The sequence below is a fragment of the Chaetomium strumarium genome (assembly GCF_033439665.1).
Source record: "Chaetomium strumarium strain CBS 333.67 chromosome Unknown B0T15scaffold_1, whole genome shotgun sequence".
Taxonomy (NCBI): Eukaryota; Fungi; Ascomycota; class Sordariomycetes; order Sordariales; family Chaetomiaceae; genus Chaetomium; species Chaetomium strumarium.
The window spans coordinates 6251182-6275137 of NW_026944429.1; the positions used below are offsets into that span (position 1 = coordinate 6251182).

The 23956-nt window shown below is 56.6% G+C and overlaps 6 protein-coding genes across 6 annotated transcripts; 4 read left to right on the forward strand and 2 right to left on the reverse strand.

Moving 5' to 3' along the window:
* Window positions 1-508: 508 nt before the first annotated feature.
* Window positions 509-4477, reverse strand: B0T15DRAFT_389322 (uncharacterized protein; the record flags this gene model as incomplete). The annotated part of the gene is made up of 4 exons (XM_062864479.1): window positions 509-3211; window positions 3271-3612; window positions 3675-4360; window positions 4444-4477. The coding sequence occupies 4 exons, from the start codon at window positions 4475-4477 to the stop codon at window positions 509-511; spliced, it is 3765 nt and encodes a 1254-aa protein (XP_062727070.1).
* A 5334-nt stretch (window positions 4478-9811) lies between these two features.
* On the forward strand, window positions 9812-13886 carry B0T15DRAFT_385904 (uncharacterized protein; the record flags this gene model as incomplete). The annotated part of the gene is made up of 3 exons (XM_062864301.1): window positions 9812-9929; window positions 9997-10154; window positions 10215-13886. 3 exons carry the CDS (start codon window positions 9812-9814, stop codon window positions 13884-13886), a joined length of 3948 nt encoding a protein of 1315 aa, XP_062727071.1.
* Window positions 13887-14608: 722 nt separating this feature from the next.
* Window positions 14609-16697, forward strand: B0T15DRAFT_520992 (phosphatase 2C-like domain-containing protein). Its single transcript, XM_062868538.1, has 2 exons — window positions 14609-16130; window positions 16208-16697. The coding sequence occupies exons 1-2, from the start codon at window positions 14828-14830 to the stop codon at window positions 16261-16263; spliced, it is 1359 nt and encodes a 452-aa protein (XP_062727072.1). The 5' UTR covers window positions 14609-14827; the 3' UTR covers window positions 16264-16697.
* Window positions 16698-17023: 326 nt separating this feature from the next.
* B0T15DRAFT_489910 (Fcf1-domain-containing protein) lies at window positions 17024-18199 on the forward strand (the record flags this gene model as incomplete). The annotated part of the gene is made up of 5 exons (XM_062866639.1): window positions 17024-17212; window positions 17269-17481; window positions 17558-17617; window positions 17678-17736; window positions 17818-18199. The coding sequence occupies 5 exons, from the start codon at window positions 17024-17026 to the stop codon at window positions 18197-18199; spliced, it is 903 nt and encodes a 300-aa protein (XP_062727073.1).
* An 878-nt stretch (window positions 18200-19077) lies between these two features.
* Window positions 19078-22627, forward strand: B0T15DRAFT_482354 (uncharacterized protein; the record flags this gene model as incomplete). The annotated part of the gene is made up of 2 exons (XM_062866096.1): window positions 19078-21120; window positions 21200-22627. The coding sequence occupies 2 exons, from the start codon at window positions 19078-19080 to the stop codon at window positions 22625-22627; spliced, it is 3471 nt and encodes a 1156-aa protein (XP_062727074.1).
* A 424-nt stretch (window positions 22628-23051) lies between these two features.
* B0T15DRAFT_499289 (Acylphosphatase-like domain-containing protein) lies at window positions 23052-23941 on the reverse strand (the record flags this gene model as incomplete). Its single annotated transcript, XM_062867335.1, has 4 exons — window positions 23786-23941; window positions 23508-23696; window positions 23328-23397; window positions 23052-23201 (listed from the first exon to the last, which is right to left on the reverse strand). Exons 2-4 carry the CDS (start codon window positions 23534-23536, stop codon window positions 23052-23054), a joined length of 249 nt encoding a protein of 82 aa, XP_062727075.1. The 5' UTR covers window positions 23537-23696; window positions 23786-23941.
* Window positions 23942-23956: the final 15 nt, after the last annotated feature.

Consider the following 23956-nt stretch of genomic DNA (forward strand, 5'->3'; position numbering starts at 1 on the left):
TCCCCCCCGCTGGCTTGAGGACCGTACCAGCGCCCAATACACAAACCGGGCTTTTTAAACCTCCGCCCAAAGACCATGATATGATATCCATCGCTTCGCTCCGTACCTAAATCCATGGTATCCTTCAATCAGCTCTAAACACACACACGCACATATTAGCGACTACACCAGTACAATACATAGCAGTGTGCCGTCCACCAGCCGCGAAACCTGCCCCTTTTTTGTCTTCCGAGATCCGTAGTAACGAAAAAGCCCGAAAGAAGACGTACTTGAGAAAAACAAAATACAGAAACCAGACGATGGGGTATGATCCGACAGAAACGTTCAGACGCCTCGCTTCAAGACCCTGACGTTTGAACGACAAGGACTAATGATTGTTTGATCGCTTTCCATCATGATTGGACACACCCAAGAAATTCGAAGCGACACAACGCTATCAGAGTGGCGGTAGGGTTGGAAAACCACAAGACACAAAAGGCCCAAGAACCTGGAACCCCGCATGTTCCGACTATCCCCTCCTGGCGGCTCTCAGCAGCTCAACCGTACTCGGCGAGGCATGCCGGAAGGTGGGCACCGTCCGGCCGCCGGGCATGTACGACGACCAGGGGGTCTGCGTGGCCGAGTCCTCGCCGAGCGTGATGCCCGGCGCGGGACTGACCCTGCGGATGCCGAGCGCGCGGCACGCCTCGAGGCGCTTGAGCTCGAAGTCGCGCGAGCGCTGCCGCTCGCGGTCGACGGCGTGCAGGCGCTCGTCCATGTCGTGGTTGGCCTCCTCCATCTTGAGGTCGTGCTCGCTCAGGCCGCGCATCTTGCGCTCCGCCCGCCCGCAGACCTCGTCCAGCTTGTTGGCCACGGCGTCGGGCGCGAAGCACGGCCCGCTGTCCGGCCGCGGCTGCGCACTTCCGCCCCAGCCGCAGCGGAAGACGAGTTGCGTCACGGACGACTGGTCCGAGTTCTGCCACACCGACACGCGGTCTCCGTCGTGGAGCGTCATCCAATATCGGGATGGCCCCGTGGGGTTCTTGTAGTCGTCCGATGGCAGGTGGACGCCGTTGATGTAAATGCCCTGGCTCGCCTTGGTCGAGATGTAGAAGTAGAATGACCCCTCGTCGGCCTCCGCGGAGCGATTCCACGGACGGAAGTTCTTGGCTGGGTCATAGTTTTGCTTCCATAGAAGGATCTTGAAGGCGTACTTTGGCACTTTGCCCTCCGACTTGGGGGAGAAAGTCCGCGTGTTCCCGGGTGCTCGGCCCCACGATACCATGGCTTCGGTGACCAAGACAGTAATCCCGGTAACAGCTGATCCGGATACGGACTGGAGATATGCGACTACCGGCCTCCCCGGGTCCGAGTGCATCGGTACGACGAGCTCCGGCACAAGATCCTCCGTGTCCGGAGGGGTAGCTGGAATGCTCGCGTCCCCGTTGGCGGTGGAGGGCATCAAACTATCTTCTGCGTCATGGTTCTGGGCTCCGTTGGCCGCTTCGCCACGGCGCTCGCAATTGGTGATGGCTGGGAAGTACTTCATGGCTAGATCCCACAGAGGCGTCTTGCCCGGTCCGAATTCCTCCTCCCTGGCCGAGGCGGCCAACTTGAAGGCGTCGAGTTGCAATTGGGTCATCTCCGGGTAGTTGAGATGCCAGGTTCTCCTATCCTGCGCTGACCAGTAGGTGGATTTGTGCACGGGGATGTCGATTTGCCGCCCGGACTGGGCTCGTAGGATGGACGGCATCTGCGCAAGCAGCTCATACTCGCCCCTGTCAACGAGCTTGCCGATCGTGAGCTTTGTTGAGCCTTCGGATCGAAGCCTCTTGAGACCGCGCCGGTCTTGCGCGGACGGCACCTCATCCCCCTCGCTGCTGTCAGATGAAGGCTTTCGTTTGCTCGAGTTCAGATCGCCGATCGTTCGGGAGCGGAGAAGGGAGCCGGCGTGCGACTTCATGTTAAGGTTCTCGAGAATCGACTCCGTACCGCCGAGGCTCTGTGATGCGACGTCAAAGGTCATGTTGTTGAGCTCATCAACCGACGTGCTCTCGTCGAGACCGGTCGGTGAGGCTCGCAGACCCCCTGACGCTGGCTGGGATTTCTGGGACTTTTGCCGAGGGGTGGTGGGGCTGTCCTCGGACTCGAAACTGTCCTTGATTTCCGTCTCAGCGCCAAGGATTTCCGTCGTCCCTGTCGACCCAAAGCTGGTCCCGGCCGACACTGGTAGGTTCAGACGCTCTGCCGGGACTCCCGAGCTTCTCACGGCGGAGGGGTTGACTTCGCCGAAAAGCCGCTGCGGGCGGTTATTCGGTCCGAACGTATAGTTTTCCTTCTCGGACTCGTACATGGTCGGATTGTCCTTGTCGAAATCCACATCATCGTCTTCATCATCTGTAATGTCATCGTCACTAGGGACGCGCAGCTCTCGACATTCCGCCCGGTAATTCCTCTCGGGATCCTCTAGGCTCAGCTGGGAGGCGTTGACACGCAGCTCTTCGTCTGCGATCTCCTCGAATGACTGCGCAACGGTCGAGAAGGACCCTGCAATCCACGCATGACTCTGGAGATCTGCCACCGTGGCCCTAGTTTCCGGTCTCCGGTTAAGCATGTGGCGGAGGAAATCAATGCCTTCCTCTGAAATTCCCGCTTCTACGAGTGGTGAGACGTCGAGAGGTCTTGTCATGATTTGATGAAGGAGTTCGGAGTGACTGGCCCCATTCCGGGCGGGAAAAGGCGGCTTCGTCGTCAGAGCATAAAACAGGACACCGCCTAATGACCAGATATCTACCGCGTGGTCATATCGCTGTCCCGTGGTCGGGCGGAGGTGCCGGTTTCGAGGATGTCGGCGGCCGCGATCGTCGTACTCGGTATACTCGGAATAGACTTCAGGGGCGCAGTAGAGAAGGGTCCCGCAGAAGGTCCGGAGGAAGGTCTGCTCGTTATCGACCATCTTGGAGAGTCCAAAGTCCGTCAACTTCACCACAAAGGGATCTCGGGAGTGCACAAGGATGTTGTCGGGTTTCACGTCGCGGTGGGTGATGTTCATGTCGTGCAGGTACCCGAGTGCGTCCAGTAGCTGCCTCGCCATCGTCTTTGTGGCGCTCTCCGACAGGGGGCCGTTATCTGCGATCAACCTACCCAGGTCGCCCCCGCCAACGAAATCCATGATGATAATGAGGAGCCTGTCGTCCCAGTCGAGGTGTTCGATGTATTCCACAATGTTTGGCTGCCCCGGAATGTGAGCAAGACGTGTTCAACTTATCCCCGGGGAGGATGGCGGCTTACATGTTTGATCTTTTGCATGATCCTCATTTCATTTTCCACCTTCTGGTCGAGGACGCCATTCTTCATAAACTTGCGCTTATCGAGCTCCTTTGCCGCGTACGGCTGGCCCGTGAGCTTGTTGGTCACTTTATGCACCGTGGCGAAAGCACCCCGGCCGATTTCGCACACACGATTGTACTTGTTCGAACCGTTCCATGGCCTTGGAAGGCCGTCGGCACGAGCACGGCCTCCATGCCTCGCTCGACCGTCATCCAGTTGCGCCCGTCGAGCCCCGACAGCATTGTTTGCGTTGCGAGCCGGGCCAGCCAGTTGCCTTGGCGCAGCAGGCTTGAAGATATCCACCTACTCATCCTGATCAGTATCCGATGGCCCCCGGCGTGCATTCATGATAGGGAGCAACCCACATGCCCACCCGGCCCAGGGACAATGGTCTCGTTCAGGTCAACAACACCGCGTGCTCGGCCTCCCAAATAGTCGTCTAGATTATGCTGATAGGCTTCTTGACAGGGGCCATCGCGAATCGGGATCCGAACTAAGAAGACAATGTCGAGGCCCGCTTTATGCATGAGGATCTTGATTTTCGACCCGCTGTTGAGCGTCCTCTTTGTCTCGGCAGAGGGGCCGTCCTTTTTCTTAAGCAGCACCCCGTCGACCACGGTCCCGTTCGTCGACATGTCCTCGAGCATCAATACACCCCACTCGTTCAGGTATATGCGGAAGTGTATCTTGCTTAGGCGTCGCTGAGGGTCGTTTATGAGGGTGATGTCACAACAGCTGGCATTCCTGCCAAAGGTGAAGCCTTTCGAGGGGTCCTTGACGTCTGACGAAAACCGGAGGGCAATGTGGCCAACGTCTGATTGAACGTCGGCGAAGTTCCGCGATTCGTCCTCCAGCGAATAGTCCAGGTTGAGCCCGTCCACATCTTCCTTCCCGACCATATGCTGCGATGTCTCTGCGGCAATCCTTCTGACCTCTTGGCGCGCGGATTCTGAGTAAGGTAGAAGCAGACATATTATGTCGGATATGTCTTCGTCTGAAAAACCACCGCTCTGCTGACCCAACCGTCTCGGGTCGACGACAGTTTGCGTCGCTGTGCGCGCGGTCAGCCAGGAAACAGACGGACGCACAATAGGGCCAGGCGACATCGCGTTGAAGCAAAGCGGGGATGCGAACCTTGGGTGGGCTGTGAATCCCTATATGGATCCATTGAGACAATCGCGCTTTTTACACCTTGGGGGTATCAGCTACTGAGTGCGGCGGGCGACGTGCACACACACACACACACACTATGGTTAAGCTCCGTGGCAGCGCACCGACGGCGCTGAGGGCGGGGAAGGAGCCGGGTGCAGCAAGCGCGCGTGTTTTCTCATCGGAGTGCAGATTGGGTATTGTGGAGTTGGAAAGCGCACAAGGCCGTCGCGGTCGCGGGGAGAGTCTAGCAAAGGGGAACGCGACCAGAACATGCAGAGCGGGTCGTTGAGGGGACGACGCGGGCAGCGGATCTTGGGAGTGGATGTTGCGGTGTGCACGGTGTGTCGCGCGGCGCACTAGGTAGGCCACGGCGTGGGCAACGAAACGGAAGCCTTGCCGGGCACCGAATCAGCGGGAGCGAAACCCGTCAATAGCGAGTGTAGAAGATGCACTGCGTCATGCTGAAAGCCAGACGGTAAGGTGAGCTGGGAGTGAGACTAGGAGATGTCCTTCATTACCTCAGGACGAGTTTCGTCCCTCGAGCCCCGAGTCTTTTCCAGGTTTGGGATTTGTCAGACAACAAACAGCGATGTCGAGCCTGGTCTTGGGTTGCCTAGGGCACGCTGCAGGCGCACGGGACGCATCCCATCCACTCGGTTCGGTGCAGACACTGCAGGGGAACTGCCCCTCCTTTTACATCATGATACAAGCGGCAATAGTACCTATATTGATCACTCCTATATTGAGTGTTTGTTACGCAGGTGGAATCGGGCCCTAACAAACAAACCAAAGCGGCGGGACTGTGTAGAACCAGGGCAGGACCGGATAAACGATGTCTATCTCAATGTCAAACAGCCAAATCGGCATAGGAAATCGGCGCAGTTGAGACAAGCCCTCTGATATCTAGGTTGGTAGGCTCTCTCTTTTGTTCAGTTGACTTGGCCCTTCTGACTGGCACTTGCTGTATCTTTTCAACTTTCAGACAAGGACCGCTGTCGCAAACTCCGCGTGGACAAACAAACGAACCAGGGCTGTGCACGGTACCTTACCTACCAGGTACCTTACTTGCACTTAAGTACTGTACATATGTCTATAGTACTAGTGGTGTACATGACCAATCCCCGCAGTACATACTAGCAGGTTATATATACAAATATGTGGTCCTACTGTAAGCTGGGTTACTTTGCTTTTACATAGTAAGCGCCACAGCTTCACATCAATGGTTCACAGCCCGCCTCGTGGAGGTCAGGGAACTGGGTTCCGGCTTGATCTCTGTTGGACAAGAAAATTGCCGATGGTGGGATGGGCGGGGCCGCCCGTCCCGTGGATTTGTCCAGCGATGAGCATTCCTCCGCGGTACCCTGCGTTTGAAACACCAAAAGCACAAGGGAAGCCGGGGGCAAGAACGCTGTCGATTTCTTTCCAGTTCTCGATTGGCTTGCCTCCAGCCTGCCCAAGATCGCGAGCGGATCCGATGAAACCATGACACACGGCCAGACCACTGGACATCGACACCCGCCCCTTTCGTGGAGTCTACGAGAACCCGCCCTTGAAATGGCTGGGAGATGACGGACGCCCAAACCACCTGCCCTGCACAACTCAGCAGTTTCCGGCGGTGATATTGTGGGAACTGCGACACGCTTGGTCGCTTTTCATTAATGAGCTTTGCTCATGATGGCTCACTCGTTAGGGACCTAGACCAAAGACGAGCTCTGCTGACATGACTCTAATGATCCTGTGGGGTGCCTATATGAGTACGTCCCAAGCTGGGACGGGAGTGGCATGGAGCAATTACCGTAGGGCTGCCTCTCCCGATTGCTCGGGCCGCAAGGTGCATGCCGTGTATCACCCCCAGATGCTGAGTGAAAGGAGCAGTGCCATTTCTCCGCAGACGAGAGGCAGCCTTGGAGTCGACCGCTGGATGGGCTGTAGGACAACACACAGTACCATTGCGTGTGATAGGTTTGCGTACCGCACCATACACTGCAGGTCACATCAAAGATGTATACCAGGAGGACATCATGATTCGACCAACAAGCTCCTGGAGATAACATATCCATCCGGACTTTCAGCCCTGCTTCGGGAGGTGTATCTAGAGTTATCAGGTATCACATGAGACAAGCCGAAGAGGACACGACCTGTTCCAAATTCCAATTCCAAATCCCTTTGGAAATCCTCAAGTTGCGATGTGCAACTCAAATAATCCAGTCGGCATCCTGGCTTGTCTTACTCCGATTTTGATAGCACTCATTCCGGAATACCCCATCCCATAACCATTGGCCGCATGCGATTGAGAAGATGTGATCTCTCAGCTCTGTTTGGTTAAGGTCGAAAGCGGTAGCGCATCCGGAAGACATGCAGGAAGAGCCTGGGGCAAGAGAGATGCCGGGGATGACGTAATCCCGTCCTCGGATAGCTGGTCTTCCCCGAGCGCGTAACAACTGAACTTCAGCAGTTCAAAGGTTGGGCTTATTACCGGCAGCCGCTAGGTCAACTTGCCCAGGTTCAGTTGACTCCCTAGCAGCTTGGTACTAGTCAAGACTCAGCAGAAGCATGTACTGAGTAAGCTCACGTCGCGGGGAGTCGGTAATCGCCCGGAAGAACCATCAAGGTGTTGCATCGATGCGATCGATGGCAGCAACCAAAAGCTAGGGGCGGAGCACTGGGTGACCGGCGGCCGCTGCGCACACCCCCACCTCCTGAAAGTGGTGCGCAGACGATAATACGCGGACACGCCGCCTTCGCAATAACCTAGGTTGTCTTATCCAACCTCGTATTCCAGTTCAAGCTCGTTCCAACCCTGTGCCGAGAGCATATTGCCGCTAATAAAGCGCTTCGATGGTCACAATACCGCTTGGCGAAGAGCCAAGCATCGGGTCAGGCGATGACAATGTGGACGAGTGACGCTGTCACGAATCACGGTAAGTTAACCATCAGTCACTCTCAGCGCTTCCTCTGATGTTCGACCTGGTTTCATGCAGATCAAAGCCTGCCCGATAACCGCCACCTAACGGAGCCAAGTCCGACGGGACGGACAAGACCAGCCACTTTTCTTCCTCAACGGCCCCGGGCGTGCGCCCATGCGCCAAGTGTCGGCGTCTCGCCCCGACCACCCAACGATTGGAGGCCTGAAGCTTTCAAGCTCCTGACGTGGTTTGATATGCCCGACGGGCCACAAGTGTGCAGCGTCTTCCGTCATCCCCAGCGGCATGGGCAACGCGAAAATGGCCAATCATGCCCTTGGCGCCATGCCAAGGGGCGTTGATTGACATGGGTGGATCTCAATTCAGATCTGAACGGAGACCTGGTGGAAGATGACGAAGCTTCCTTTGCTTTCAAATTTGAAGTGGTCTCGAAGTGTGTAATGTGAAGTTGAGTAGTGGTGAGAGGTTATCATAATACCCAAGGTTGGAACGGCGGTGTGCCGGAGATGCCGCCAAGGAGTGGGTTTGAGCATCATGAATGGTGGCAGACCAGCACTCGAGTCCACCGATCTGGATCAGCCAGGCGCAGCGGGAACACGCCTCTGTCCGTTTTCCTTGGAGAAGGCTGCTTGAACAGACCACTCTTGGATTTGACAGTGTAATAGAGTGAGGTCGACACTTATTAGCAAACAAGAAAGGCCGACAGATTACATCCAACTTGGACCCTGGAAAACCATTAGTAGGTGGACCACTTAAAAGATAGTACTCTACTGTGTACTTAGGTGTACGATGACATTCGCCGTCCCCGCCGCCAAGTGGAGGGGACTCTACAACACGGCGTAATCACAGCAGGGTGCATTTCGTCGCACCCAGCAGACCTGATGGTCCGGAGTCTCGGGCAGGAAAGGAACTTGGCCTACCTTAGAATCAGACAGTCAAATAGGTGCAGGCGCCCAGCAAGTGTTTCCTAGATTTCTGGTCTCTCCTGTTCTGTGTCCTTCCGCATCAACAAGCCTGCCTCAGGTTACTCTGCGGCGTTGAGCGCTTCCCTGCCGATTGGCAAAAATTCCGTCATTTCCTACAGCGGTACGTACCTCACTTATACAGGAGATGCCCTGTTGGTCTCGGAAGGCCCGGTTATCAGATGAAAGTTGAAGCAACCCCCGTCAACACTTCCGTGTGATGCAAGAAAGCACGAAACCCAACCGGTTGAGAAGATAGGCAAAGAGCTCAGACATTCTCCTGACTGTGCGTTGGTGAAAGAGCTTATCTCGGTGGCGGACGCTTTTCTCTCTGGTGGCCTGCTTTGTCTCCAAATAAAACTCAACGCGACGGGGGTATGCGGACGAAGTCTATCGTCAACTTGCACACCGAATGCCTCTGCACTTTTTGTCTTTTCATCCACAGTACTTGGCAGGCGAGGCGTTGGCTCTGCGGAGACACTGACTGACTTGAACACTGACGTAGAGCAAACCGCGATCAGCTGTCTTTTCGCACCCCCTCGCTTCGGATCTGTGCATTGCTCGACGGAACCAGTCGATAGAGGACATTCTAGCGAACGGTCTTTGTCCCGAATCTCCCGCATCCTTCACACGATCTAGTCCGGATGGAGTGGTAGCCGGCGCAACAGTGACGGAACCAGAAAATCGGGCCGTTGCCGCAGGACAACAGCTTGGACTGATCTCCCCCAAACGCCTCCATCGACCGGATCTTGCGAAGAAGTGCTGAACACTCTCGCTGCCGGAATTTCTGTTGTCGGAGAGAACATCATCACTCAGCGCTGTGCTTTGCCAAGTCCGCCTTTGCTGGTAGGATTGGAGGACCAAGACCCCACCATGGGTCGGAATCGAGGTATGTGGCATTTCAGTGCTTTCGGTTATTAGCGCTGGGATTCCAGACAGCACAGCGCACCACGACCACTGGCATGCAAAGCGTCGCTGCCGTGGCAATCATGAAGTGCATGTTTGCGAAGACCCGTGGCTCCCAAGACGGTCGTCCCTGAGAAGTGTTAAACAGCCACTGGGGAGAAAGAGGAGCCATTTTCCGAGATCGCGTAACAATCCCAGCAGATCTGCTGACACGAGTTACAAAAAGTTCGCTCGTTTATTGCACAGTTCTCCCCGCCTCACAAGGATTCGAGGACCCCTACTCCTACATCATCCCCTAAGACCAACAGCTTCCAGAAGCCCGCCCCTGTGCCGAAAGCCGAGTCGCGCCCGGTCTCGTACAACACGCCCTCCCCCCCTGCGCCTCGAGAAGCACCGAGCGACCCGACGTCGGCATCCTCGCCTGCAACAACGCCGATAGAAGAGCATGCCGCTCCGCCGTACTCGCTGAATAACTCGCCATCATCAAGTCCAGCGGGGAGGTCGTCAAGGAGAAGTTCGCGACCCCTGTCCATGGTGCAGACCTACCAACCGCCCATCATGGCCGTCAACGAGCAAACGCTGCCCGAGTTGCAGCCCGTCTTCACCCTGCTGAATAGCCATGCGAACAAGCTGTATCAGGAAGGCTATTTCCTGAAGCTGGACGATCAGGATATTCGTAAGGCACCTTGTCTGTCTGTGTGTGTGTGTCTTGCACGCCTGCCGTTGCTAATGCTTGCGCCAAGGAGGGAATCCGAACCCTGATCGAACATGGACGGAGTGCTTTGCGCAGTTGGTCGGCACCGTCCTGTCACTTTGGGACGCCGCTGAACTGGACGCGGCGGGAGAGGATGGGGAGGTGTTGCCCAAGTTCATCAATCTGACGGATGCGTCGATCAAGATGGTAGCGTGGTCCTCGTGAGGGTTCATTCTTGGTGACGCTTTGATGTCTGACTGGTAGCAGATTGAATCGCTCCCGACCAAGTCTAACGATGAGCAGCCGCTCCAGAATATCCTGAGCATCAGCACTGCTGGCCGCAACCGGTATCTGCTTCACTTCAACTCACACCATTCATTGGTCCAATGGACGTCGGGGATACGACTTGCCATGTTCGAGCACTCGACACTCCAGGAAGCTTACACAGGTGCCCTGGTCGCAGGCAAAGGGAAGAAGCTGAACAATATCAACATCATTATGGAACGTGCCAGGCAGCCGATCCAGGAATGGGTGCGCGTCAGATTTGGTGCAGGTGTTCCTTGGAGACGATGCTACTGCGTCATTGATCCTCCCAGCGAGAAGGAATACCAAAAGGCGCAGAAAGAGTTCAAGAAGAAGTCTCCTTATGACCGTCACGGCCCTGTCCTGAAGGGTGAGATCAGGTTCTTCGACACCAAGAAGGAAGCCGACAAGAAAAAGAAACATCAGCGGCCAATCGCATCCATCACCGACGCATACTCCGCATATGCCATCTACCCGCAAGCCAAGGAGCTCATTGACAGCTCGACGCTGTTGAAGATCGAAGGGAACATCACCATACACTCCGAGCCACCATCGTCAACAGAAGGCTTTGTTTTTATCATGCCGGAAACGCACCCTGCCGTCTCGGGTTTCGAAATGCTTCTGCGCTTCCTATTTCCGACATGGGATACCTTCGCTTTGTATGGCCGGCCTGGCCGCCTGGTGGCAAGCTCCCTTGATTCGCGTTCCTTGATGTTTGCAATGCCGAAGCACAAACGCTACGGCTATCTCGAGCTTTTGGACGTGAGCGGGCTGATCTCGACGGATGGGAGCTCCTCGTGGTCAGAAAGAGAGTGGCGGAAGAAGCTGAAGGAACTGACAGGACAGCGCATGGCCGCGATGGAAGAGCAGGCTGGCAGTCACAGCCGGAGCACAAGCCGTAACAGCAAGCGGTTGAGCTACGGGGCTCAGAACTTAGGCTCGCGGCCAAGGGTTGGCTTTGCAGAGGATGGTGGCTCGGTCCGGTCGTCACGATCACTATCCGTCTCACGGGCGGGTCGTAACGAATCGGCTCCTCCTGACCCAAACCGGGAGCGGGCACCGTTGGGAACCGCAGGGTATCCCGGGCACTCCCGTAACATATCGGATACCCAGATAGCCGATGGGTCGTTCACCTTCGGTTCGGACACGTATCCGCCAGGACCGGTAGCGATGCGCGGCTCCGACCGTGCTAGGGCCTTTGCCAGCGACCTGGCCTCCACGCCCGAGAGGGTTAGCTCCGAAGATGACAGTCCGGTGCGAGGCCCCATGGGCCCCGTGGCCAACAACCTCGAGGAGATGCAGCGCATGGAGACGCCTGAACCGGTCAACGCACCTCCGGCGTTTGCGCATGGCGCAGGTTCTCGCCCGCTGCAGAAGCCCCAGCCCTCTCCGGAAATGCGAAGAGCCACCAACCGGTTATCACACACCACGCTGTCGCAGCTCGCCAAGGCTGGAGGCTTCCCCCCTGACGCCTTCTCATCGGATGACTCTCATGAACACCGCCTCGAGGACGGGGGCGCTGGTCCGGGACCCGTGCACACTGACCAGCGTGGTCTAGCGGTACAGCCACAAACCACCGCCAACGCCGTGGGAACTGATGCTAATGTGAATGGATCTCGTGAAGTTGTGACATCGCCTACCACTGCCTCCTCACCGGGCGACAGTCCAGTACCGCCGCCACCACTCCGGGATCCTTCTCGGAAACGCTCGATCTCTCCGCTCAGGGCTCCCCCAAATGACCAGGCTCGTAATCCTCCGCCGGCCTTCCACTCCGGACCTCATGCTCCCCAATCCGCTGGCCATTACCCGTCTCCAGCTCACCGCCGTACCCCCTCCCCGGATCCGCACCGCCATCAATCTCCACCGGCCTCGAGTGGTTCACCTCCCATTAACAGGAAGCCTCTTCCCGCTAGGACGACAAGCCTATCCCACGGCCGCGATGCTGCAGCCCAGCCCGCTTCGCCCCGGTCACCAAACATGTTCCACTTTCCGGGATCGGGCGCCCGCTTTAGGCAGCTCGACGAATTCACTTCTCCGGTCGTCTCGCCGCAGAACCAGAACAGCCAGAGAAATGCAGCGGGCGGCTTCGACGACGCGTCATCAACAGCCAGCCCGGATTATGCGAGCACTAGTGGTTCTATTGATGATACCCAGGAATCCGTCTACCGGCCCCGTGATCTGCGGCCTCGTGCTGGCAAGCTCAAGACCATAGGGGACGATCCCACAAGTTCGTCCAAGGCGGGATCGGACTTGGAATTCGACATTCCCGAGATCGATTTTGGGCGGACGCTCAACTATGCTGCCCCCGTTCTGCCAAGCGACAAGTCGTCGTCCAAGGATTCATCAAAGCGGAACGACGCCTCGACTGGTTCGGGTCGAAAGTCCCCTGGACCAGCGGCGGCATTCTCCCATCTCAAGCGGCAATCAGATGATGCTAGCACCAACCGTCGAAGTGTAGTCTGGCCGGGCCCCCCTACCGGGCCGTCCACGACGCCCACGCCCCTCTATGCCCACCAGCGCGATCCATCAACCAATACACTGACCGAGTACCGCGCGTCGCATTCCCGGCACAGCTCGGCCGACCTGCTCTCCTCCGGACGACCTATGAGCCGCTCACACTCTCGGCATAGCTCGGCCGATCTCCTTTCCACCGGACGACCTCTCAGCCGCGGACCTGCAGCTCTCCTATCCGAGGCTGAAGTGTCTAAGGGACCGGCCAACCGCGGTGGTTTGCACTCCCGCAGCAATTCGGCCGATCTGCTCTCCTCGGGGCGTCCCCCAAGTATGGGACCGGGAGCTGTCCTATCCGTTGGGGAGGTGTCATCCCATCTGTCGGCGCGCGAGCAAGAACACGTCGCGCGAGTCACGGGAACTCCATTGATTGCCATGGCTACTAACAAGGCCCCGTCGCAGACGCAGAGCGGCCTGGTTGGCGCGATCGAGTTTAGGGAGCGAGAAAGGGCACAGATGAGACAGGGAATTGGCGGGCAGGCGGTCGCGCAGGCTATCGACCAGAGACACCGCGAGCAGCACCAGCAAGCCCAGCGAGCCGCACAGGTTGCATACGCGCAGCAACAGGCCCAGTTTGCTGCCCAGCAAGTTCAGGCCCGTCCGCAAACTCCGGGAGCAATGGGCATGGGCATGATGATGGGCTCCGGTGCCCCTTCGCCCTACGGCCCGCCGATGCAGCCCCGCCCGCAGACGCCGGGAGGCATGGGTATGATGGGCGGCGGTGCTCCTTCTGCGTACGCGCCGAGCATGGCTGGCATGAACAACCGCAGCATGAGCCCCGGCCCTGGCCTGATGAGCCCCGCACGCTTTGGGCAGGGACCTCCACCGCCGCGGCCCCCGATGATGCCTCAAGCGAACTCGTATGGCAATGGCGGCCCCGGTCCCCAAGGGTTTCCTCAAGGGTTTCCGCAGGGCAATGGATGGAACATGGGCAACATGGCGCAACGTCCGGGACCTCCCCCGATGCCTTCGCCTGGCATGGGCTTTGGGATGCAGGGCCAGCGGCCACAATCGCCCGCATACCAACTGCCTCCTCAGGGTCAATATGCTCCGCCCCCTGGGACGCCGGGTGGTCCGAGGCCCGGTACACCTGGCCGCATGCAGTTCCAAGGCCAAGCTTTCTAGAACAAGGCTAAGGTCAAGGACCTCATGGATAAGTTTGAAGCCATTTCCCAGCGGAAAGAAGCTCCGGTTTGAGCTGCTGAATTGTGATGTCGGGGCGGGGGTGAAGAGGAGGGTACCCATCCATCAGCGGTGGTTCTGCAGAGGCGCGGTTGTCTCTTCGAATCTTTAGGGATGAACGTACGGCTTCAACTAGACCGGGGACGGAGTCACCGGGTTTTTGCTTTTCATACAATGCTACCGAGGCGGATTTCCTTTCTGTTTTTCTCCTCATGTTCGAAGCTTAGCGAGGCTGGATCTGCCCCGAGAATTTTGGATTTTCGAATCGTTTTGGATTTTCCATGGACTAATGTACGATGCATGTATTGTACATGTACTTGCGTTGTTAGAGGACGGCCCAGACTTGTGTTTCCTTCAAGTTATTAGCATCTGTTCGAAGGCGTTACTACTAGTTACTACACCTGTCTTATGGCTGCATAGTTGGTCTGGTCTGGTCTCCAGCATAGGATAGCATAGCAAGCAAATCCGGGGCTCTGAGCCCTGTCAGAGTCGTTTTTGAGGGGTATGTCCACGGACTAATAGTAGATGATCTTCCCTAGGATTACAAGCTTGTCTCGGTGTGAAGCATAATATATTGTGATGTTTGTATTCGTATGTAATATGCCCGATATTGTACGTACTATGTATTACACTGTTACCGAACTAGGTTTCCAGATACGGAAGCTCCGGGTTGTGGGCGCCTGTGGTAAGGTAGATGGCCAGTGACCACTCTCCTACTGCAGGGGGCGTATGATAAGATAGCAACGTTACGTGCCATCGCAGGGCAGCAGCAGTAATACTTCTTTCACCCATCCCGACAGCAACTCCTGTATTGCTGCCCATCCGATCCCTCGAATGTTGTCTCCCAGCGCCACGGCTCATCAGGTCGCGTGCGCGCCGCTGGAATGAGAAGACTAGCTGCTCGATTGCTAACCCCAGCTGCACATCCACGATTGCGGGAAACGACCACCGTATTACCATCTCTTTCGAACAGCGCTTTCCATGTCACGTCCGTCACGTCCGATCTATCAACACCATGGCACCCCCGGCCTCGACTACCGCCAAAGCTGTTGCCGTCGCAGCAGCGGCAAATATCCCTGACGGGTCCGCTATTCCAAGACTCGTCAACGCCCTCCAACGCAACCCGGTCGCCAGTCACCCACCCACCCCTGGATGAAGTCGGCAGGCTCGACTCCGCCGTCTTTCCAAAACTACCCTTTCGCTTCGACACAGGCATAGCGCTGTTTGCGAAGCGAGCCCCGCGCCCGTTCCCGCCTCCGTACCTCTCGCCGCCCTCCGGCTCGTTCAGCGATCCGCTCAGCACGCACGACCGAAGCCGGGACCGGCGTCGGGCCTATGTGGACGGGCAGCTGATACAGGGTCTCACCAACGGCGATGACGCCGTGTTTGCGAGCGAATACTTCATCGCCGCCAATGACGGGGTGGGCGCCTGGAGCACGAGGCCAAGGGGTCACGCCGGGTTATGGTCGCGGCTGATCCTGCATTTCTGGGCAACAGCCATGTTCGAGGACGCCGCCCGCCAGGGGGACTCGTACCGCCCCGATCCCCTTGCCTATCTGCAGCGGGCGTACGAACAGACCATCGAGGCTACGGGCCCGCCCAACGACTGGCAGGGCACGACGACGGCGGCCGGCGCGCAGCTGCACTACCGCCATCGAACATCCGACGATAATAACAGCAGCAGCGGCGGCGGCGGCAGCGGGGACGACAACACGGTCGAGCCCCTCCTGTACGTAACCAACCTGGGTGACTCGCAAGTCATGGTGGTGCGCCCGGCGACGCGCGAGATGGTGTACAAGTCGACGGAGCAGTGGCACTGGTTCGACTGCCCGCGGCAGCTGGGGACTAACAGTCCCGACACGCCGGCCAACTGCGCCGTGGTGGACGAGGTGCCCATCCGCGAGGGCGACGTCGTGCTGGCCATGTCGGACGGCGTGATCGATAACCTGTGGGGCCACGAGATCGTGGAGAAGGTCTGCGAGAGCTTGGAGGCGTGGCGCGCTGGCAAGATCCCCTCGAGACGGGAGTGCCTGGCGCCGGATACGCATAGCAATAATCGAGACGCCGGCGGCATGCAGTATGTCGCAGACGAACTGATGGAGGCGGCGAGGGCCATCGCCGTCGATCCGTTTGCCGAGAGCCCCTTCATGGAGCATGCTATTGAAGAAGGGCTGGCTAGTGCTGGCGGTGAGTCTGTCCCATCCTCTTTTGTGGGATTGCGGTTTTGTCGTGGTAGTTGGGAACTAACGGGCGTTTGATTGCAGGGAAACTCGACGATATCAGCGTTGTGGCAGCCATCTGCAAGAGGAATGATGGCTGATGGAGGTGAAATATGTACAAGCCAACTGGAGGGGTTAGATGGTGATCCTGATGGGCCGAGATTGCCGACAGGAGTCGGTATGAGACTAGCTGTGTGATTACTACACAGTAACTAATACCTTGCTCCTAGATATAACGAGGGCTGTACAGGAGGTATTCTTTTGAATGTTATGACGGGATGGATGCCCAGGGTTTTATATAGAAGGCGGCCGCAGGAGGCTCGGCTTCTAATGGTTGCCGAGCACAGGTAATATGCGAGACGAGAGGCATCCAACGTGAAAGTCCTAGGTGCACTGAATCCCGAATTGTGCAGCTTCTACATCGTATCTTATACGCTCAGGGTAAACCAAGCAACCTACATAGTATCCACCACTGAGTTTCAAGAAAGAAAGCTTCAAGGCTCTTCTCGCTCTTCCATCCTGATAATGTTAAGGCTACGGGTCTCGAGCGGGTTCAGAACCCGGGCCGCTGGCTTGGTGGGGCTGCGGCTCCGTCTCTGAAAGCTTGGCGCTGCGGTCGGAGCTGTATCCTGGTGGGGCTTCAACTGACCGGAAATTTTTCGAGACGAACCGACATCAAGTATTTCCCATGGTCGGGCCTTTGGCTTCATCCACCCTCTCAGCATTCTGAGCTTCACATTCACCTCCTCATACGATGCAAAACTCATTAGACCCGTGAGAAATTCTGACAACAGCATCTCACTTATTATCGATCGCCTGCAGCAAGTTCTCGCCCCATAAGAGGGCGCTCAACTCGTCGCAATGGGCAAGCGCACGAAGCAGTACAAGAAGCTCATGCGAGCCTTCCAGCTGCTTGGATTTCGCGAACCCTACCAGCTGCTCATAACCAGCGACGTCATCCTCGATACAGTCAAGCTTGATTTGATCAACTTGTTTGAGAAAACGCTGTCTTCTAAGAACCTGAAGCCGATGATAACACAATGTTGCATTGTAGGTGTTTCATCTCCCGCCAACCCAGACTGTATGCTAAACAATGATCTTTGTAGCGAGCATTATATGCAAAGAATGTCGGGCCAAACAGAGACCCCGCCGTGGTTGCTGCCATTGATCGGGCAAAGACGTTTGAGAGGAGAAGGTGCGGTCATCTCATGGATGAAGATCCGCTTACGGAGCGAGAATGCATGCTCTCGGTCGTGGATCCGAAGGGGAAGGGGGAGAATAAGTTCAGATATGTGGTCGTTACTCAGGATGAGTGGTTGGTACGTTACCCGTTGCTGCTGCCCCCAGGAAGTCAGTGTCACATGGCTCCGTAGCTAACGTCAGTGACAACAACAGAGAGACAGGTTACGGTCAGTGGTACCCACGCCGTTGATGTACGTCCGGCGGAGTGTCATGGTAGGTTATGCGGTGTCCACTTGAGGCGAGGGTGCAGGTGCTGACAGACCGACCCGGCAGATTCTCGAGCCCATGTCCTCTTCATCGGCGCAGGCTAGAGAACGGGAAGAGCGTGCTAAGTAAGTTGACTCCTGAAGCTGTTCAGCTTTCAGTATCGAGAGAGACCGGCAGCACGGGGCCAGGGGCTGACAGACACACAGGTTCATGGATGGTATCATTAGGCGGCCCCAAAAGAGAAAGAGGGACGAAGACGACTCTGGGGAGGAGCATTCTGGCAGTGAAGACGAAGGGAAACGTGATAAACCCGCCGATCACGCCGAGGCCGCGGCGGAAGACAAGCCCAAGAAGAAGAAGAAAGGGCGCGGTCCTAAGGGACCGAATCCGCTGTCAGTCAAAAAGCCAAAGAAGACGAAGGCAGCAGAAGATAAAAAGCCAAGGAAATCGGAGCCACCGCCAAAGGACGCCGCGACTGAGGCCAAGCCGAAGAGGAAACGACGCAAGAAAACTAGTGGGACTGAGCGCAGTGGTACTGAGCAGGCGGAGAAGCCGGAGGCAGTCGCCGTCGAAGCTTCTGAAGGTTGACAGGGGCGGACAGTGATACACCGTCGGTGCGGCGATTTAAAAGCTCTGTGAACCGGAACTTGGGAGGGTTGAAATGGGATATTTTCCTACTGTACTAGCACGAGATACCTGCTGTCCAAGATGCTTCGGACATTATTGTTGAGAACTTGACAACTTCGCAGATCTTCCACTCCCCAAGCATACAATGCTGTTCTATTCCGTTTTTTTGTGAATATTTTGACCACATAATCTTCTACATCAGATGGACTTATTATACAGAAGCACCGTTACCTACTTGGTATGGATATAGTAACAGCTCGGCAATCGCTGTGGCTTACCGGTAGTAGTACATGTATGGATCCGTAGTGACAAACTGCCCACAAGGGCCGCCCATCGCCCAACCATCTCCAACCCCAAACTCACTACAGCCCCACTTTCCGTTTCTGGAATATGGGGCAGATCGCTCTGGTTTAACAGTACCTAAGTATCAGGCAGCGGGAGTGCCTTTCTTTTCTTTCCGCGCAGCACTCAAGTCCGATAGGATTCCGTTTAGACCCGAGCAAGCGTGATTTGAGACCCAAGTGTTCTTTGTGGCATCCCGCAGAACTCTGCAGCTGCAGTGCTGCAATGCAATCAGGTGAGACAGGAGGACTCCGCCATGTGAGAACCCCTGTCCTGGTAGCTGTCGTGTCCACGCGTTTGATGCGCTGCTAAGGGGCACTAAAATCACTTTGGGGTCCCTGATAGGGAGCAACTCCAGATGCTCGGAATCTCGAAACCTTGACTCTCGGAAACAAACCCCCGCCCCGACAAGCCCGATCGTCTGCCACCCGAAGGCCTCGTTTTGCTCAAGGATCGCCGCCGCCGACCTTCTCGTCGTCTTCATCAGCAATCCAGCCATGCCGGGTGTTGACGGGGCCTCGGCTGGCATTAACGCAAGCGCCTCACGCCCGGCTGCGACAAGCGATGACACACCCGCCGCTGCACCCACGGTCAATTCCAAGCCTGCAGAAGCCAAACCCGTCAGCACCATGGCTGTCGAGTACGACGACTTCGGCCTGCCCATAAGAAAGATCTCAGCCCCCACAGAACAAGGAACACCACCCGATGCCAGTGCCGCCACGGGCACGCCCGTCGATCGTCATCAGTCGAACAGGGGAAATGCGAGGGACGACAAGGAACCCGTCAAGGCACACACCGAAGGAGAACGGACTGTAAATGTTGCGGAAACGATCAGGAAATCCCTTGATGCAAAGGGTGGTACGAAATCGGGCAGCGACCAAGACCTCAAGGATGCCACCTCTCACAATGCAACTGGAACTCGCGGATCAGACGGATCCTCCGCAAATGCGGAAGACCAAGCGATATCTGAGGCTGGGAAGCCCGGAGAAAAGCATGATGCAAGCAAGAGGCAGAGCGGTCTTGAAGTCTCCGGGTTTTCGCATCAGCAGCTTGCCTCGCATGAGTCCGAGAAGCAGGAGGAGGACGACGACGGGGAATGGCAGACCATGCCGGCCTATGCGCCATACGATATATACGACGACAATAACAAGCTGATTGCCAAGGAGTACAACGAAGCCGAGGAGGAGACGTACGGGTATGCAGGGCTTGGCGGGGCCGGCAAAGGGTATACCAAGGTGCTGGTGGATGACGACGCCGAGTCAGCAACCAGCCTGGACGAGCATACTCAGTATCTGTTCAAGGATGCCGGCGGCGGGACCAGCATTGTGGACGACGACGACACTCAGCGGGACGCCGTGAGCCAGCTGCAGGCCACCAAGGAACTCCTGACGGAGGGCCAGAGGATCGCGTATGTGGGCCTCACGAGATTGGAGCTTTCGGCGATGCTGAAGGAGGCCGAATCCATAGAGCACACGTCCTCCAAGACCAAGAAGCAAGTGACATTGGCGGCCGAGAACATGAGGATGTGGAGCCAGAAGATGATGATCAGGCTCTATACGCACATGGACATCAGCCCGGACGAGCAGGTCATGATTGAGCAGCTGAGTTCGCACGGCGTGGTGCCCCAAGACCTGACTCCCGTCTTGATGGCGAACGCGCGCGTGCGGAACCCGATGGCAGCTGAGAAGGAAGCGAGGTCGTCCGTCTCCAGTCCATCATCTCGGCCCGCCTCAGTCGTGAGTTCCCGGACGGAGCATGCGGCCGAGCCGCCACCACCCTACTCGGTCGAGGACGACTCGGAGCTCACGGAACCTGTGAGGACGCCGTCACAAATGCCTACCACGCAGAAGATCGACATCGACATCCGGTGGACTGTTCTGTGTGATCTGTTCCTGGTGCTCATTGCCGATTCCATCTATGACGCAAGATCGAGGTTACTGCTAGAGAGGGTTGCAAAAGACCTAGAGATCAGCTGGCTTGACATTTGCCGTTTCGAAAAGAAGGTGACGGATGCGCTAGAAATGCAGGCGAACGCGGAGAAGGAGAATTGGAACGAGGAGGAGCATATGGAGAACCGCCGCAAGCTCGCCCTCAAGCGGCGCTACATGATGATGGGGCTCGCCACTGTTGGCGGCGGTCTGGTGATCGGCTTGTCGGCGGGTCTGCTCGCCCCCGTCATCGGCCTGGGCCTGGCAACCGGTTTAACAACGATAGGCATCGGCGGCACCAGCGGCTTCCTCGCCGGTGCTGGAGGCGCCGCGATTATCACGTCCAGTGCTGCAGCATCAGGAGGCATCATCGGTGTCAGGGCCGCCAACAGGAGGACAGGAGCCGTCAAGACCTTCGAATACCGGCCGCTGCACAACAACAAACGAGTAAACCTCATTGTGACGGTGTCGGGGTGGATGACGGGCAAAATCGATGACGTCCGGCTGCCCTTCAGTACGGTAGACCCGGTCATGGGCGACATCTACTCAGTCTTTTGGGAGCCCGAAATGTTATCCAGCATGGGTGATACCATTAACATCCTAGCGACTGAGGTGAGACCCTGGCCTGCCGCTGACCAACGCCTCTGACAGCCGAGATCTGTTATTTGTGCTGACAATCATCACCAACTAGGCTCTCACGCAAGGCCTCCAACAGCTCCTGGGCAGCACCATCCTCGTCACCCTGATGGCGGCCGTCCAAGTGCCGGTCGTCCTTACGAAGCTCGCCTATCTAATCGACAACCCCTGGGCCGTCTCCCTCGACCGTGCCACCATGGCTGGTCTGATTCTGGCAGACTCAATCATTGACCGTAATTTGGGCACGCGTCCTATCACCCTCGTTGGATACTCCCTCGGCAGTCGGGTCATCTTCTCGTGCCTCCAGGAGCTCGCTAAGAAGGGCGCTTTTGGGCTCGTGCAGAACGTCTACCTCTTCGGCAGCCCCGTCGTTGTCAAGAAGGAAGAGTACTTGCGCGCCCGCACGGTGGTAGCGGGCCGCTTCGTCAACGGTTACAATCGGAACGACTGGATTTTGGGCTACCTGTTTCGCTTGACCAATGGTGGTATCAGGCGCGTCGCCGGCCTGGCCCCCATTGAGGGTATTCCCGGGGTAGAGAACATGGACGTGTCCGAGTTTGTCGTTGGGCACATGGACTACCGGACGGCAATGCCGCGGCTCCTGCGCGAGTGTGGTTGGCTGGTGGAGAGTGATGAGTTCACGGAGATTGAAGACCCCGATCCGGATAACTACCAAGAGAGACAGCGCGAGCTGATCAGTGAAATTGAGGAAGCGCGAAGGGAGCTGGAGAAAGAGGGTAATAAGGAAACCAAGAGCGGCGGGTTTGGTTTCTTCAAGCGGAAGAAGGCCCTTCAGAAGCAGGAGTGGGAGGTCTACGATGAATCGAAGAGCAGAAAGGGCGGTCAGACGGAAGACAAGGATGGGAATAACCACGGCGTTCTCTTCGATGTCGACGCTATCCGCGCCGAAATCGCGAAGGAGAACCAGAACAACAAGGACGCCAATCTCGACGAGCAGCTCCTCCAGGTTAGGGAGATCAAGAGCACTCTACCGCCGATAAAACTCGATCTGAAATCCAACACTCCGCCTACCCCCAGCCTCACACCTCCAGCCAAGACGCGTCGGCAGACTCTCCGGGAAAGCAAGAGCGCCGACCCCATATGGTCTCCGGACGAGGACAGGCTGCCCCCGTACGAGGCTCGCTCCTCTCACGAGCCATTACCCTCCCGGACGCGGACCCCGACGTTCCCAAGCAGCAAATCAGAAAGAAACAGCCCATATCATGCATACGGCAGCCACGCGTATGGCGGCAATGGCGGCCTAGAAGATGACGGCGGGATCCAGATGACATTTGACACGGCCTTTGACGACCCCAAGCCATCGCCGTTTGCTACGACCGGTGGGACGTCCTCATCGGAAACACCGTCGAGGCCAGAGATTAGGTCATCGCAGACGGTGCCTAATATTACGCTTGCGGATCCTTGGGCTGATGACGACGAGGAGTTTGGGAAGGAGAAGGAAATCCAGATGACATTTGCTTAGTTTTGGGGGGACGCATCATTTAAGGGGTGTTGTGGGTTGCAGTCTGCGGGCGTGGTTGGCGGGTGGATAGGTAATGCTCATAATGATGGATACCTAGACGCGGGATACTATGCTTTAAATGTATATAGTCAGGGGCGTATGCATGGGTGGCTCCGAGCGATAGGTACAAGTACCAGGTATGCATTGTAGTTACAACTTGAAGCGTTGCTTTTCCGGCTCTGATATATCCGAGGGTTTGCGATTGTTCCGCTTTGCTTAAACACGGCATGAGCATGAGAAACTCACCCGACGCATTTGGCTCAGCAGTTGAGTATTCAACGCAGGTTACTCAATGATCTCCATTCACCCGCCTAACTTATACATGGCGTGCATGGCTCCCTAGGGCCACACCGTTAACATAGGGTACATGCATACTACGGAGCACTCAGCGACGGATGACAAAATCGGCCTCCCCTTCCACAACCTCCCTGTCCTCGGTATCTAGCTTGACTACATGGGCATGCCGCGGCCCGTTGTCGACGTGCTTCAGAAACGCCGCCACGGCGTCCTCTTCGCCTTGGGCTTCACCCTCGACCTAGTGCAGTTTGCGAGGAGAAAAGAGTGAGTGAGCCTCAACTCATCCTTCAAGCCAGAGAGAGGGAGGGAATGGGAGATAGCATCAAGCGAGTACAATCCCACACACACACACGCACACACATACTTTGTTGTTGTCTGTATTCCGCACCCAGCCGGTGATGTGATGCTCGACAGCTCGGTGGCGGGTGAAATAGCTGTTTTTGGCGGTTAGACATCACTTATGTAGTGTGTTATTGTGAATCTGGACCATGACAATGGATATAGTTAAGGGGAAGGTGTAAGTGCTAAAAAAGATGTATCGTACCGGAAGCCCACGCCTGTTTTATAGTCCATGGCGTTAGTGACACGCTCATTACGGGGAACATCTGATCTGAAAAGGCTCGTGTTCGTTCCAAGTCCATCCCAAAATGAAAAGCCGACGTTTAGGATACTATGAGTCTCTGTATGAAGAAAATGTACCTTGAACCGTGCCGCCGTGGGCGAGGAAGTAGACCTGTGCAAACTCTTGTGTCAGTGGAAAGCATACCGAGAGCCGCAGGGCGAGTTCCTCTCCAAACATAGTATGTACGGTACAGTACATACCCTTTTGACCATAGCACTCGGTGACTTTGGCCAGTTAACGCGGATATTAGAGTCGATATGAAATTGCGGTGAAAGCGGAACGCTCGTAGTTCTTCGAAATGAGTGAGATTCTCGAGATACTGGGAACCATGAATGTGAGCTCCAGTGGATGGAAGCTGCTGGTGATGTTTA